The sequence below is a fragment of the Dromiciops gliroides genome, chromosome 1, assembly GCF_019393635.1.
Source record: "Dromiciops gliroides isolate mDroGli1 chromosome 1, mDroGli1.pri, whole genome shotgun sequence".
NCBI classification, from domain to species: Eukaryota; Metazoa; Chordata; class Mammalia; order Microbiotheria; family Microbiotheriidae; genus Dromiciops; species Dromiciops gliroides.
The window spans coordinates 345,552,424-345,569,766 of NC_057861.1; the positions used below are offsets into that span (position 1 = coordinate 345,552,424).

A 17,343-nucleotide genomic window follows, 5' to 3' on the forward strand; every position below is an offset into this window, starting at 1 on the left:
TGTATGTCCAAAACTGAAGGAAAAAAAGTGGGCATTTCTAAGATGAGAAAAGCCAAAAAGGTAGGCATACAAATAAAGGAAAGTTTGGATGATTGACTTCAAGAAGACTGCTCTGATTGGAGAAGGGAATACATATAAAGGAGAAGGTCTTGAAAGAAAAGCTAAGGAATTTGTACTTTAATAAAGAGCCCATAAAGACTTCTGACAAATGGAATAATGTGATGAAAGTTGTGTTTTGGGGAAATGTATCTAGTAGCAGTGATCAGGATGGATTTAAGTCAGGGTAAGATGATGAAGGCTTAAAATATAAACTAGAGTGAGGATGGAAGAGATATTAAGAAAGAATTCGTAGTAATGTAGAAAGTTAAAGAAATACTGCATAAAGATAAAAAAAGACCCTAAAATTTTGAGCCTGTCTTGCCAGGAAAATAGAGGTATATTTGAAAGAAACATAAGACAAGAAGATGGGGGACAATGACATGACATTCAATTAGAGAAGTACATAAGCCCAGATCATACAGTGGAAACTCAGAGAAGAAATTAGAGCCAGTGATAGAGTTTGGAGTGTTCATAGAGGAGAGGGATAAGGCCATATTAAATATCTCATAGGAGGAAAATGTAGAAAGCAAAGAAAAAAGCCAGAAATGGTGGTACATACTTATAATCTATAGTATTAGGGAGCCTGAGGCTGGTGGATCTCTTGAGCTCAGGATTGCAAAATTGTAGTGAGGTTGGTGGAAGAAGTGTCCACAGTAAATTCAGAATTAATGTGGTAAGCTGCTGACAGGAGGGATCAGGGTGGTGACACAGTGGGTGAAGGTGATGGGAGAGAGAAGAAAAGAGAGGGGAAGGAGGGGAAAAGAAACAGCCAGGGAGTCAAAAGAAAAAATAGAAAAATGCATTGTCTTGAAATCCAAGAAAAAATTCATTTTTAAAAAGGGAGACATCCCAGAGAAAGGTGTCCCAAATCAAAGTTCTGTGTTACACAATTTCTACCAAGTTTTATGAGGATATTTTGGCCACTTTAATTGTGGTTTCTTTCTGGCTTTTAATAAATAAGTAAATGAAAAAGACTTTGCTTACAGTAATGACAAGCTTTAAAATCAAAGTAATTTCTGTTTTCTGCAAATATTTTGGATAATATTTTCTTTGTAAAGAAGTTGATTTTTTTTTATGAGACAATTGGGGTTAAGTGACTTTCCAGGGTCACACAGCTAGTGTCAAGTGTCTGAGGCTGGATTTGAACTCAGGTCCTCCTGAATCCAGAGCCAATGCTTTATCCATTGCACCAGCTAGCTGCCCCAAAAGTAAGTTGATTTTTTATGAATTCAAATCCAGCTTTGGACACTTGACACTTACTAGCTGTGTGACCCTGGACAAATCACTTAACCTTCATTGCCCTACCCCCAAAAAAATTAAAATGAAAGAAAGAAAGTTGCTTTTTAAAAAAAAATGTATGAATCAGGAGAATGGCAGAGATGGCAATAGGGATTACAGACCCCATGTCCAACTCATGCTATAGCCAGGTCATGCCAGTTGTAAGGCAAGACAATAGAGTGCCCCTTCCACTTTTGCCACTTTGCCAGGGCTCAGACAAACTGATAAGGTCCTTGAGTCAAAAGTGTCTGCGTCAGCATTAAAGTAAGTTTTAAATGCTAAATATATCTACAAATAATATAAATAAAAATTACATTTTCCTGGGACTTGAGATTGCCATTCGGTTATCTTGAGAAAAATAGCACTGATACTATCTCAAGTGGTGTTTGGGGACAAATGAAATTCTATCTGAATTGTTTTATCTTCTGGAAAAGCTGTGTGACCTTGGACATGCCAAGAGCTAATAACTTGGAGGCACAAAGACCAGGTGTTTTAAAATGAAAGCATAAAGGCAGTGGCCTATAATTACAAGGTGCTGAACCATATGGTTAGAGTTTTCCACTTGAGATTGGGCTTTTACCTAAAATGAGATATAAAAAAGGCCTTGTAATTCCCCGACCTAAATTTACAATAGAGGTTACAGTTCACTATGCTGAAAGTTGAGAAGGCAGGTGCTGTGGGTTGGTGTGTCTGTCTCTATTTAACCTCTATAAAGGAATAGATGGATTCAATCTAAGCTATATAGGTGCTAAGCTATATGAAAACAGTTTTCTAATGTTTATTTTATACCTATTTTCATATAATATTGAACCAGAATTTGTAGAAAACTGATAGCTTTAAAAGGTAATAATGATTATTTCTAACATTTTAATAGTGCTTACTGTGCCAGGCACTAGGCTATGTATTGCATCATTATTATATAACTCAACAACCCTGGGAGGTAAATACTATTATTATTCCCATTTTTCAAATGAGGAAACTGAGGCAGACAGAGGTTAATCTACTTGCCAAGGATCATACAGTCAGTCACATTTTAACTCAGGTCCTCCTGACTCCAGGACAGGTGCTCCATATACCGTGCTACCTAGCTACATTTAAGAATTCTCCACTATAATCTCCTTGAGGGCAGAGGTCTCTATATTATATGTTGTGCTAACTTCTAAAGTCACTAGCTTGATGATTAAAGCCACTTAAATAGAGGTTCCTAGTGAATAATGCAAGGAAAAAAATGTCATGTTGAAATCTTTAATTTTGCAGTGGTGCCGTGGTGGTCAATGTGTGAAATATGGTGATGAAGGTCCGAAGCCAACCCATGGACATTGGTCAGATTGGTCTAGTTGGTCTCCTTGTTCTAGAACATGTGGAGGAGGAATATCTCACAGAGATCGTCACTGTACTAATCCAAGGTAAATGAACATTTTTATTTTCCCTTCAAAATTTGAAGTATTTTCCTTTTTTAAATGCTTGAATAATCTCTTCTTACCTCAGAGAAATGAATGAGACCTTGCCAGGACAAATAAAGTAACTACCTTCCTAATGTGTGTTTCCCTCATTAATTAGGACATGGTTTCTAACAGTGAGTCACAGTTGATTAAAACTGGACTTCAGAAATATTAAATTCAAAGCAAAAAGTAACTCATTCACTAAAATAAACATCTATGAAAATTAGAAATTAAGGTTTAAATTACATAATTCCTACATAGAATCTCAGCTCATCCACAAAGTTGGATTATATCAGGAAAGAAGAGTCTTGTATCTTCCTTTTTACATCAAAGAGTTACTACTTAAGGGAATGAGGTCCTCGGAAAATCTAGTAAAATCTAAACACATATAACTTCACCAGTTTCTTGATTTACCACCTCAGGTTTGTAGAGAAGAGCCCAGAAATGCACCATGTAACTAATTTCATCAATAACTCAAAGTTGTTGTTTTTACCCGTTGGACAAAAAAAATCATCCAAATATTACAGCTACTCAATGCTCAGTTCTGTGAAATTGATATAAATATTTTGCAAGTGAGATAAAAATTTACATTCATGTTTGCCTAGAATCATAGCAAAATATAAACCAGAATGCTGCCAATAGACCATAAATGGTTGACAAATTTTCCCCAAATTCTAATTATCAGTGCATAGTTCATTCCAATGCTATTTTTTAAAATTTAGTTTAGTTAGGGAATTTTTCAAAGAGGAAATGCAAAAAGGGGTGATTTGAGGTGCATTCTTTGTGCCAATTTGCCAACTTCCCCAATGCAATCATTTAAACTTTTAAGTTAGTAAAACACAGGTTTCAAAAAATACTCACTTGCCTCCTAAAATCAAATATTTTAATATGGATCTGTTTTAGAAATTTGCAATCTGCTTCTTTTGAAAAAAAAATGCACAGAGTGATCACTTCTACCAAGTATTTTCCCCCAACTCTTAAAAACTTGTAGCAACCTGACAATAACAAGGTAAAACAGAAGTTAAAATTATTATTATTATTATTATTATTATGTGAATCTTCTGATTGGAATGTGAGATGCCCACCTATAATGTCTCATTGGAAATGGTATGAGTTATGTACCTTTCTAGGAGGATAGGGTGGCACACAGATATAAAATGAAAAAGTAACAATCGAATTCACTCTTTTCACTCAAAAGTTGGACATTCTGATAGTTTTATTTACCCTTAAAACATTTCATGTTATTTAATCTCATAAGATAAGATAATTCAAGAGGTGCTCATGTAGTAGGAAGATATCAGAGTGTTTGGGTGTATGAAGACATCAATTTTGTAGAGGTTGAGGGGAAAGGAATGGGGCATATTAATTGCTCTAACCCATGTTCTAAGGAAAAGCTTCATTATTTAGCATCTCTTTCCCCAGGACTAAAACATAATGGATAGCCCTAAGGAAAATTATTATTTATAATCACATTGTGATCATTACAAACTGATTTACTAATTATGCTTTATTCTGGGTTCATATCAAGAATAACTCTAAATTCTACAAGCAAAAAGAGATAGTACTTTTATATTATTATAAACCAGAATTGTTCTTATTCTTTAAGGCCTCAAATCAATTACTGCCTTTCTTTTTCAGTTCCTTACATTAAAATTGAGAGTCCCGTTTGTATAAGCACGAACATGGCATAGAGGGTTAGCCTTGGAATCAGTAAGATCTGAGCTCAAACTTTGCTTCTGACATGGACTAGATTTATAACCATGGGGAAATCATTTCATCTATTAGTGAACCTGTTAACTATATAACTGGCAGTTCAGCAGATAAGTAGACGAATATGAATGGGGGGAGGGAGTTTCAACATTGAAATTTCATGAAATAAAAAATTACATGTCCTGCCTAGGTACCGCTCCCCTACACACACACACACACACACACACACACACACACACACACACACACACAATACCTCTCAGATACATCAAAGATGCTTGATGCCAGTTAAATAGCTGTTGTTTGTAAAATACTTTTATTTCACTTTCAAAATTGGAAATTCATCAGCTCTGACACTCCATGAACATTTTTCTTGAGGAATCTAGTTACAGAAGCATATTTGCATCTGTGGGGAAATAGACAAATCTATATTCAACCTACCAACACATTTTAAAAAGGACTTTTAAACATGTATTTCAGGCCATCACACGGAGGAAAATTCTGTGAGGGTTCCACCCGGACACTGAAACTTTGTAACAGTCAGAGCTGTCCCCAGAATAGCATTGATTTTAGGACCATCCAGTGTGCTGAATACAATAGCAAGCAATTTCGCGGATGGTACTACAAGTGGAAGCCTTACACTCAAGTAGAAGGTAAATTTCAAAGCAAATATTGATAGTTAATATATTCTATGCTAGTATCCTTTTCTGTTTGAAAACGACACCATCTGTGCTATGACCGTTCTACTGAGTATGACTCAGAAAGACCCTTTGTTTTCTATCTGTTATCAATGACAACAATGTCATGGTCCAGTCCCAGTGTGGGTCCTTTAACTTTGGGCTGTTCCATAGCCACACATGATATTCCTAACTTTATCTTGCAAAAAGAAGATCTGAGTGAAAGAAGGCATGTGGCTAATGGACCAAATTCTTCAGAGCTTGTGGTAAAACGATTCCTTGAGCTTTCCATATTGAAGATGGGTCACAGGTGCCAGTTTTTGTTTGAAAGACTAAAGACATTATTAAAGTCATTCTTATCCTTCCAGGCAACAGCATGTTACGCAGATTACCTATTATGGATATTTTCTTAAATCTGATAAAAATGTTATCATGTGTTTGGGACTTCTCAATATATGGAAATAAGTCAAGTTGCCTATTTTTAGCCTGTGCAGGAATTGATCATTAGGAGAGATAGGACAGATTGCCCCTTGGCATTATTAAGGTATAACAAAATGAAATTAGTAGTAGACATTCAGGAATTTTAATGAGGAAGAAATTCCAAAACGTCTGTCTTCCTTGCATGGCCTGAAACCTCAGGTATAGGAAAAGATATCCTTGTGACAGGAACACAGATATCAAGTGATACCTAGCAGGTATTTAATCAATGGTTGTTCAATTGAATAGAATTCAGTCGGTCCTGGAAAGTGAGTTCCTTACTCTTATCAGAAGAGTTTATGCAATTTTCCATACTGTTTGAATTTCTGAGTGGAACAAGTGAAACAAAGAAGTGCTATCTGTCTTTTTTTGTCCTCAACCAGACTAAAACTATGTGATGGTTGTGTAACAAACTAGGGAAGTGATAGAAAAAAAATCTGGCTTGGAGCAGGATGAGGTAGGAGATTTGGCTTTTAGCCTGAGCTTGGCCACTAACTGCTTGTGTGATCTTGAGCAGGTCACTTAACCTTTCTAGGAGTGACTGAAATTCTTCATCTGAAAAGTGAAAGGATTAAGCCAGATGAACTCTGAGGCCCTGTCCAGCTCAAAAAGTGCAATAATTCTACGATAAGAAAGTCCTCAAAAATCCTTTTCCCATAGTAACAGAGTCTATATTTAATATTCACACAATTCTAGTATATCCCAGTTCTTATAGTTAAACGGAAAGGACATGGATCTTAATACTGAACCCTATGGAAATTCTTCAGACAGCATTACAAATGATAGCCAAATGTTCTCTATCTTTACTGAGGACAGGACAAGAGGAAATAGATTTATATTAGTACTGATTTTGACTATGAAAGTTGTTAAAATATTGGAATGGTTTACCCTAAGAAGGTTGTAGACTTTCCTTGCAAGTCTTTAAAAATATGATAGTACTCATGTTCTCCACATGCCAGTATTTTTTTTCCTTCTGAATCCAAGTCTGTATAAAGCACTATACTCTGGAGATTTCATCTACATCTTTTTCTCTTTATCAGTATAAAAAGCCCCTCTATCTAATTGAATGCACAGATTATAAAGCTACTCAGTGGTTATTTGAGTTGTATTTCATTATGAATTTTTAAGTACCTGAGTATTCCTGCTATTTGGCAGAGATTCTTACAGGAGTAGAGAAGTGAACACTAGTGTGTAGAAAGAATGTGACAGTATTTTATTTAGCCTAATGAAATTTTAAGGATGAGGAAAATATGGTCAAGTTTGGCAACTTGAAGATACTCTTTTATAGTGAATTACTCTACTTGGGTTTTTTCCTAGAAATATATGAACATCTCAATTTAAGAAATTATCCCCACCCCAAATTTCAGAGAAATGATTATAGGTAAAGTTAAAGTATCCTTCTTGTTTGTGTTTTTCTCTTCTTTTTTTTTAAGATCAGGACTTATGCAAACTCTACTGTATCGCAGAAGGATTTGATTTCTTCTTTTCTTTGTCAAATAAAGTCAAAGATGGGACACCATGTTCAGAGGACACCCGTAATGTGTGTATAGATGGGATATGTGAGGTAATAATGATGAAAAGGTATTCCATTGTAGACTTAATTTAGCTACTCAATTAAGATGCCATTTCATATACTAGAAATGCAAGAAATAACATTGAATTGTTGACTTTTAAGTACTAGTTTTAAAGTTAGGGGAGGAAAGTCAGGAGTACTAGGTTACACTCCCAGGTCTGTGGTCAAATATTATTACACCCTTAGGCAATTGCACAGAAAATCTCTGAGTCTGTTTTGTTGTTAGAAAATTGAGAGAGCTGGGACTAAATAATCTATTAGGTGTCTTCCAGATGCAAAAATCCATAATGTATAGATGTTTTCTCTCTTCTCATTTCAAATTGATTAGTCAAATATATCATTGCTTTTAGATCTTCTACTGAATTTCTCCATGATACTTTCCTTGTCTTTGATTATATGGTAGCCTAGAACGAGGCACAGTATGAAGGACAGAAAAAATTTGTAAAAAAGAATTTTTCAGAAAATAATGACAAATATTTCATTACTTTGATGAGAATCATCTTTGTGTAGAGTCAAATATTTTTCTGTATATACTCTACAGTTATATAAAATAATATCCTATCATATGTGAAATAAATTCCAACCAATGTTCTAGTTGTTCTCTGGTCCTTACCTTCTGTGTCCCTATAGCAATGAATAATAATAAGAATTCACTTAGGGCTTGAGAAAATGTGAATGTGTGACAAATTTTATGGAGATAACATAGGTTTTTACATTGGGGGGGTTAAATATTCATTTATGTGGATATAAGAATTGTAGCTGCTGTGCACACAGCTGCTTAATGCATGCTTTTTGATAATTTGATTAGGCAATATAATTTTATTAATATTCCATGCAAAAATACAGAGAAGGACTGTATTCTTGTGATTTTTATAACTTCATTGAGGGCAGGAACTATTTTTTTTTGCTTTGCTCCTGTAGTACCTAGCATGGTATCTGTGCTTAATAAATGCTTGTTGACTTGAAGTGAATGGAACTGAGTATTTTGCTTATGTTCTGTGAGGCAGGATACTACATCATGACTAGAATGCAGAACTAGGGTTCAAGATAATCTGGCTCCACATCTTGCTTTTAATACATATTAGCTGTGTGACCATAAGCAATATACCTGACTCTTCAAAGCCTCAGTTTCCTTTGTACATATGTTTTTTGTTTTGTTTTTTTAAAATAAGTATCAAATGAAATAATGTTTAAGGTGCTTTGTAACATTAAAGCATCATTTAAACATCAATTCTTCTTCAGTATTTTACAAATAATATGTGATCTCATGTTCTCCAGACAGTTGGCTGTGACCATGTCCTTGGTTCTAGTGCCACCGAAGACTCTTGTGGGGTGTGCAAAGGAAATAATTCAAGTTGCAGACTTTACAGGGGTCATTATGCTAAACATCACTATGCGAACCGTGAGTATTTTATAGCTGTTCCCTAGGATTTCTGGGAGTTTTTAAGTTAGAACTTCTTTGGGGGATGGACTTGAAATGAATAGTGAAAGCAGCAGGGGGTCCCATGTTTCAACAGGATCTTATTTTTTTTTTCATTTCCTGCTTTAGATAATGGCTCTCAAGTTTTTGTTTTGATTAAAAAAAAGAATGGTTGCTAGGCTATTTGAGTAAAAGTGGTTTGTAGGAATAGTCAAAATTACAACAGCTCTGCTCCAATTTTAAAAAGTGATTCATAGTTCTAAAGTAAATGATTGCCAAAACAGATATTCAGACTGATTCTAAGGCAGATAGGGCCTCTATGCCCAGGTCTGAGCTGCAAAGAAAAGAAATGCCTCAGTCTTTGTTCTGGTAGTTTTATACAAGACTACATGTTCCTGTTTCCTTTCATCTAGAATACTATCAGATAGTCACCATTCCTGCTGGTGCCCGAAGTATTCGTATATATGAAATGAATGTATCTACCTCCTACATTGCTGTACGTAATACCCTCAAAAGATATTATCTGAATGGTTACTGGACAGTGGACTGGCCTGGCCGATACAAGTTTTCTGGTTCTGCTTTTGACTACAAACGGTCATACAATCAACCAGAGTCTTTAACCTCTCCTGGACCAACCAATGAAACCTTAGTAGTAGAGGTAATGTCTCATCTCATGATTTGGGTTTGTGGAGTTGGAGGTTACTTAAGACAATTCTAAGGTTGCATATTGCTATTGGTTTTGTTAACACTGTTACATAGTAGTTATGCCTCTTCTTGTACTACACCTATCTAAATAATGAGGAAATGAAAGGTAGATGGAGACAGTGTATTTATTGGTTGAATTACTATGTCTATTTTAGGTTTGGCACTATATCCACTGATCTATATGTACATTTAAGGTATTTGCTGGACATATTTCATAGACAAAAAAATCTATCAGGCTGTTGTTCCGAAATATGCTCCAAAACACATTAGCACTGTGCTCCTCTGTTGAACTAACTCAAACAAAATTTGATATAGCACAACCCTGTGTGTGGTCAGAGTTTTACAATCACACAGCAATCATGGTAAGTGGAACTGACAACAACAACAACAAAAGTCTAAATTCAATGAAACCAATGTGTAGTTCTATATTTGCAGGTTCTTGTCATGTATCATCATGTTTGTGGCAAATTTGATTTTCTTTCCAATTTTGTCTTCTTCTGGAGTGACAGGATTTGGAGGAAAGAGGGCAGTAGCTACTCTTTTTTCCTACTTCTTCATTCTCTTTCTTTTCCTTCTATCCACATGGAATAAAGAAGACATAGATATATAGAATACCCCTTGCCACAGTATGTGTTCTCTGTGATTTCTCATTTTTTTATTAGAATTGTTTTTCCTTCTGACCAATTATAGGATTTTATCTACTTTTATTTTCTTTTAAACAGATTTCATTCCTGATTCCTAGTTATGGCTTGTTTCAGAACAACTAGTAAAAAAATTCCTTCAAATATATAAAAACTTAGGTGAAGGAACCACATCACTTTCCACACAATATAATATTTTCAGTGGGAATTTAAATAAGATTTCGAAACAGATTTTAAGTGGTTTCAGCCCAGCACTATCAGACAAAATCAAGAAAACAGAATATATGGCTCCTGGCAATGAGGGAGGCTGTAATTTAATCCTGTAATGATGAAGAATGAATAATGATATAGTTATGGGCAGCTTGATTATTCAAAAATATCCAAATTCTGCCAAAAATTAATGTCATTTTAAGAAGTAATAGTGGAAAATTATGAAAATAAATTATTATAAGTGGGTTCATAAAGTTTTAGGGTTGTTTTTTTTTTATTTTTTGTACTAGAATGGTATGGTCTTTTTGAAGCACATCACTGATACATAGAATAAACTATTTTGTGAGTCTATGATTTGACCTATGTATAGGTTCTTTTCTGATGCTGGATCACAACACAGAGGAATAATTACTCTAAAAGATTCTACTACTTTGGAAAGGTTGTGAAATGAATAGAATGGTTCTACCATAGAAGGTTGAACCACATGGTGATTAAATATTTTGGCCATGGCAATGGAATGTAAAACCATCCATTAAACACTTGTTCAGTTATTTTCAGGAACATCCAGCTATTTGTGACCCCATATGGAGTTTTCTTGACAAAGATACTAGAATAGTTTATTATTTCCTTCTCCAGCTCATTTTACAAATGAGGAAGCTGAAGCAAACAGGGCTAAGTGACTTGACCAGGGTCACAAAGCTAGTAAGTGCCTGAGCCATATTTGAACTCAGGGTGATGAGTCTTCCTAACTTCCATCCCTGCAATCTATCCACTCTGCCACCTAACTGCCCCCTATTAAGCAGTACTATGTTCCAAATACCATGTTAAAGGCTAGGTTGTAAATAGAAAGGCAAGAAAGTTTGTATTGTCAGGCTCGCTTTCTAGTTAGGGGAAACTCTATACCTATATCTATATCTATATCTATATATCTATACCTATAAATATACCTCTATCTATCTGTCTATAGAAAGGTTCAGTTATGAGGGTGATTAAAAGACTCAGTGGTCCTTAGGGTGCAGCATCAAGGAAAATTACAAAATTCAGAACTGAGAGTGCAGCAACAGGTCATATGGCTAATGCCCAAGGATTTAAAGAAAATCATAGTGGGGCAGAAGGTAAGGCTGAGTGGCCCAAGCATACCATCTAATTATTTGGCGAGAGTAGATATAACGATACCAGTTTCCCCTATACACCCCAGATCATCTAAATCATTCTTATCAAATATAATTACACTCTCTTACACAGAGAAATAATCCTCACTCCTGTAGAATCTGCTTTCAAATTGATGATGTCATAGAAAAGGTGATAGAAATTGTTAAGAATCATGCAGTTGTCAAACAATGATTTAATTATTAGTACTTTTAATTGTGATCCTTGTCCAGTTATCAGTGAGCTGACACACTATTGAAGTAACTGAACCACAACTACATTGACCTTCTTACTAAAAAAAAAAAAAAAAGGCTGGAAATAAGAGTGTACAGGTAAATGTTTAAATGTTTGCAGGATCTCCAGGAAAAACAAATTATGCATATGCACTCTTAATTTTAATCTGCATTATTAACACTTTCATAAGTCTAGACATTCCACAGAATAATAAATAAAGCCCCAATTTTAGTGATTTCTGAGGAACAACTATTCACACTGGAAAAAATAACCATCAGTTCTCTCAAGCAAGTCAATTAAAATTAGCTCCAGCACACTCCTGGCTGAAAACATAAAGAAATTGTGATGAATGATCATGAAATCATATACATATCTATGTATTTATGTACTTATATACATACCTAACTAAAGGAGTAAATGACATGATTATCAGATTTGTAGAAATTGGGAGGAAAAGCTAGCACATTCAATGACTAGTCCAAGATCTAAAAAATATCTTGACAAGCTAAAAAATTAGGTTCAGTCTTAGAAGATAAAATTTAATAGAGATAAATATAAAATCTTAAACAAATATGATGAGGGTAGTGTGTGACTAGAATGCAGTTTGTCTTAAAATAATCTGGGGGTTTTAGGGAATGACAAACCGAGGATGAGTCAACAGTGTGATACAGTATTCAAATTAAAATATTAGGCTGCATTTACAGAAGGCTAGTGCCCAGGATGAGGGAACTGACAGTCACACTCTACACCACTCTGGTCATACTTCATATGATGCATTATCTTACTTTCTGGCACCTAGAATAGTGAAGGACCTCAAAATTATGCTATGTAAATATTATTTAAAGGAACTAGGAACATTTAGCTTTGGAAGACCTAAGGGCGATTTGACAACTTTTTTTCATATATTTGTGGAAGAGGAACTAGAATTATTCTTCTTGGTCCAAATAAATAGAAGTTGGAACCATTGGTAAAAGAGGCAAAAGCAGAATGAGCAGCCTTGGTAACCCTCTAAAAGAGTCATAGAAAACATTGGGGAAATAATGAGTTTCCTTGTGCTGGGAAAAAAAAAAAAAAACTAGATGACCCACTTGTCAGCTATGGTATACAAACTGGAGTAGATTACCTTTCCAACAATGAGATTCTATCATTTTGGGATTCTTGCCTTAGCAATGGGCTTTTCCTCTTTCCTTATTCAACTTGTAGCTCCAAATATGCCTTTAAAAGTTTTATACTAGTTGTATTCAATACTGTTCACAAGCCACATTTCATTTTCTGCTAATCTTCCTGACTCTATTTTCATAGGTCTATGCTATTTTTTATATTATACTTATTATATCACCATCCTACTGACTTTTTGTTTTCATTCTTTTAAATTCAGCTGGTATTGCCTATACTTTTACTCTTATTAGGTTAATTTGTGGTTGTTTACACTGAATTGGATATTCAAAACTTCCCATTCCTTTTGACCCATAGTTCCTTCTGAAGTATCTGTCTTTGGCATGAAGCTGGACCACATCTGGACTTTTTGAAATCTGCTTGAAATCATACTCAAGTGTTTCCTTCCTTTTTATGGACAAATTCCATGATACATGGTCATTTCCCCCCATGGTTTCTGCCACTTTCATATAACCAACTTGCTTTTCCTTGTTAGTAAATCCAGAGTAGCAGTTTCCCTTTTTTGCTTTCTCTGCCTTCTGAGACATGAAATTGTTAACAAGGTAATTCAAGAATTTATCGGGTCCTCTGCCTTGACAGAGTGAGAGTTGAAACAGATGGCCACTCACTACTCTATCTTGCCTCTGTGTCAGTCTAATAATCTCTATTTGTAAAGCATCATCCTGGCCAGGCAGGCTATAGTATTCTCCAAAGGTTACATGATTTTTGTTTCCTTCTTTTACCTTCATCCAAATGCTCTGCATTAAACTTCTATGCATAAACATTCTACTTTATAGAGATAAAACCATAAACTATGAAGTTTAGGGATTTCTCTGCAGGTGTATACCTGCCTAGCATGCAATGCTGTTTATCTTTCATTCTACTAAATCATTTTCTTTTTCTTTTTTTCTAATAAAGTATGTGTTTCTCCAGTCTAATATGGAAGATGAGGCAGATAAAGATGCAGTTAACATCAATATGTAAATGAAATGAGCTATTTCAAAAGTACATTGAGGAGATCAAGGGGGCAAGAATGATATTCTGGTGGGATAAAGGATGGATGATATTATGAAAGGAAAGTCTCTTGCAGGTAGTAAGCCTTGAACAGCACATTCAAGAAAAAAATGTGGTATATTGGGAAGGAAGATGGATATGGTCATATGAAACTCGTTCAAGTTATATGAAACAACCTGGGAAGAGTTCCATAAGCAGGAAACTGAACCCTAGATTGGAAGGTGAAGTTCCCAGATTTTTGTGGATGAGAATCTGCTTCAAGAGGGCTGTAGAATTTTTAAAGGCTAAGAAATATGGATAGAGACTACCTGTGTATACTCAGTTTATATGTTATGTGACAATCTCCTCCCTTGTCCAGGTATGAGTAAACATGTTAGTAAGCATGATTAAATAAGGCAGAGCCTTCCTGCATTTGTTTTCCTCTCCCTAGAGAGCTCTGCTTTATCTCATAGTCAGAGTCATTGGGCATCTCAGGAAAAAGGGATAATTTCATCATATTTGTCTATCACAGCAGGTGTGAGATTTTGAATAAAGAAAAGCCTAAAAAGGGGCAGATAGGTGATGCAGTGGAAAAAGCACCCACCCTGGATTCAGGAGGACCTGAGTTCAAATCTGGCTTCAGACACTTGACATTTACTAGCTGTGTGACTCTGGGCAAGTCACTTAACCCTCATTGCCATGCCAAAAAAAAAAAAGCCTAAAAGGGCAGGAAAAAATACTGAAGGAAATTGATAAATAACTACATTGAAGAGACTTTGTCTTTTTAAGTTTTGGGGCAAGTGAAAGGATAACAAACCCTGAATGAAAAGAATCATAGCATGTCCAAAGTCTGCCCTTTACTAGAGTTAGTGGTCTAGATAGACAGGAAAAGAATTTTTTAGGTAGTATACTTATTTTATTGGGAGAAATATTAGAAATGTGTTTTTATTCATCCTAGGCAATGTCATCGTTTTATTTTTAAATTATGTTGTATATATTTAATGCACCTGAATTAATTTACTTCTCTCTTTCCTTGTTTTGTTGTTGCTGTGGCTGTTTTAGCTTCTATTTCAAGGTCGAAACCCAGGAATTGGCTGGGAATATTCTATACCTAAATTGGAAAATGAAAGGAAATCTGGATCAAAGCACAACTATACATGGGCCATCATCCGTTCTGAATGTTCAGCTACCTGTGGTGGAGGTAAAGCAGTTGTGACACCACTGTATAAATATATGTATTTATTGAGAACCTATTATTTACCAGACCCTGTACTCATCTCTAAGAATAAAATGGGGGCGACTAGGTGGCGCAGTGGATAAAGCACCGGCCCTGGATTCAGGAGTACCTGAGTTCAAATCCGGCCTCAGACACTTAACACTTACTAGCTGTGTGATCCTGGATAAGTCACTTAACCCCAATTGCCTCACTAAAAAAAAAAAAAAAAAAGAATAAAATGACAAAAATAAATTAGTGTCAGTTTTAAAGGAGCTTACCTTCTATAGAGGAAAATGACATATACACAGAAAACATATGAAAAGAAATATTAAATAATCTCATGAGTAGGGAAAATACCTAGAAATAGAGATATCAGAAAAGGCTTTGGTTGTATCTGAGCCCTTGACAAGCTAAAGGTTCTAAGAGCCAGAAGTGAAAAGAGAACATTTCAACCATAAGGACCATCCTGCTCAAAGGTACAGAGGCAAATGTTGAAAAATCCCACAAGAGGAATAGGATGTCAGCTAGTTTAGCTGGTATATAGAATGCATGAGCATGTGTAATGCGTAATCATCCTGGAAAGACAGGTATATAATGCCTGTGTCCACCAGTTACCTTTCCTGTTTATGGAATATGCTGTTATGATGTGGGATTAATGGACGGTAATTTAAACACTTTGTGCTGCTTAAGGAAAGTTCCCTAAATAGAGACTTATTAAAGAAAAGTGAATCCATCTAGCAAAGTGTAAAAAGCAAGCAAAAAAGAGTGAGAGAAACAGACATTGATTTACTCTTTGCAATCGTATAAAGTCACCATATTAAAGTTGGGAAGAACCTATATACTTATTTTGTCAATTTCCCAAAAATAAGGCAAAGTTCATCTCTATGAATTTCGAAAGCTATGAAATATATGTTATCTTCCAAGTCTGAATTAGCAAAATATGGGTGGATGCTGGAGCACTGAGTTATATTACCAATTTCACCTAGGTTTTGTGACTGAGAAGGAATGACTGAATGCCTAGGATTCTGCGCTCATAAAACTTAATGAAAAATCTATCATATAAATAGTATAGTTTGTACTTATTGCATGAAACCCCTTTAATTATTATGTGCAATCTTTTTGAAGGATGGAAGGGGAAAAACAGAAGTACAATAAATAATACTAATACTAAGAAATAATCTAATAGTCACTGACTTGCCTTTTGGAAACAGATAGAATTAGATTTAGTTATACATATGCTTACTATCCCCCATCCTAAGTCTCTCTCAGCCATACCTTAATTTTGGTATCTGACAACCAATTGTACATTAAAAGATAGAGATGAGATAGGAGGTAGAGGTTAAGGGAAAGACCCCAGGGTATTGTTAAAGTGGCTAATTAAAACATGTATATTTTGGTTTCTGCAGCTAACCTTGAGGTATATCATAATTCAACTCTGAGGTCAATAAGTAGTTGTCTCCCACTTTGCTCTTCACTCTTTAATCAACTAAGAAGAGGGGAAGGAAGAGGAGGAGAGAGAGGAAAGGAGGTAGCTGAGGACAATCCTTTTTCTGTGCAGATGTAGCACAGAAGTTCTCTGGATATTAGTGGTCAGAGTTGTTTAACAAACCTGACTAAGACAGACATGGACACCAGCCAGGACATCCATTTGTTTCATGTAGCTGCCAAACACAGGAGTAACGTGAATAACTACTAAGGTGGCTATGTTGAACTCCAGAAAGGATACTCATTGATTACCTGGATTGTAGACTCATTGAAATTGCCCATTAGACACCATAGTTCTCTAAATGACTATCACAATTCCCACTCTGACTGGACGAGCATTTATTCTGTGGCTGCTATTGGAATTGGGGAAAATACTTCATCTCAAAAACCTCAAAATACCACTGACCCTCTGGAACCATAAGAGCAATAATACATCAGTGCTTCATTAATATTATCTTTGACAAGAACCTCTGTTCTAACATTTGTTATAGGTACCTCAATATTGAAACTCCACTGGATATGGCCCATGAAGGACCCAACTGGTGATAAATTTAATTCATGAGTTTTCAGTTGTGCAGGATCTGGCCCTTGGCTTTGAGATTTGCTGATGTGTAGTCAATTCTCCAGACTGCCAGATCCTCCTTGTAAATGAGCCATTCTTTTTCGACCTAGTCATTCACCTTTCTCTACTTTCTAAACCTCATTCATCTGAAAATCCCAGCTCAGACACTGAGACCTTCTGTGGCTCTCTGAGTCCATAGAGTGACTATACCTGAACCCCAATTGCCTCTCTCTTTTCCTTTTGACTTTGCCACACTTACTTGTTGCCTTAGGCTCACACATTTTCCCTCTTTCCCAAGATGACCTATGTCATCTTCA

General features: G+C 35.5%; 1 protein-coding gene across 1 annotated transcript in view; it reads left to right on the forward strand.

Moving 5' to 3' along the window:
• ADAMTS16 (ADAM metallopeptidase with thrombospondin type 1 motif 16) overlaps positions 1 to 17,343 on the forward strand; it is a 240,267-nt gene that overhangs the window by 127,132 nt on the left and 95,792 nt on the right. Inside the window, exons 12-17 of the mRNA XM_043976059.1 lie at positions 2,635 to 2,783; positions 5,010 to 5,182; positions 7,117 to 7,247; positions 8,535 to 8,658; positions 9,090 to 9,334; positions 14,826 to 14,964. Of these exons, the coding sequence (XP_043831994.1) occupies positions 2,635 to 2,783; positions 5,010 to 5,182; positions 7,117 to 7,247; positions 8,535 to 8,658; positions 9,090 to 9,334; positions 14,826 to 14,964 (961 nt within the window). The remainder of the gene's footprint in view (positions 1 to 2,634; positions 2,784 to 5,009; positions 5,183 to 7,116; positions 7,248 to 8,534; positions 8,659 to 9,089; positions 9,335 to 14,825; positions 14,965 to 17,343) is intronic.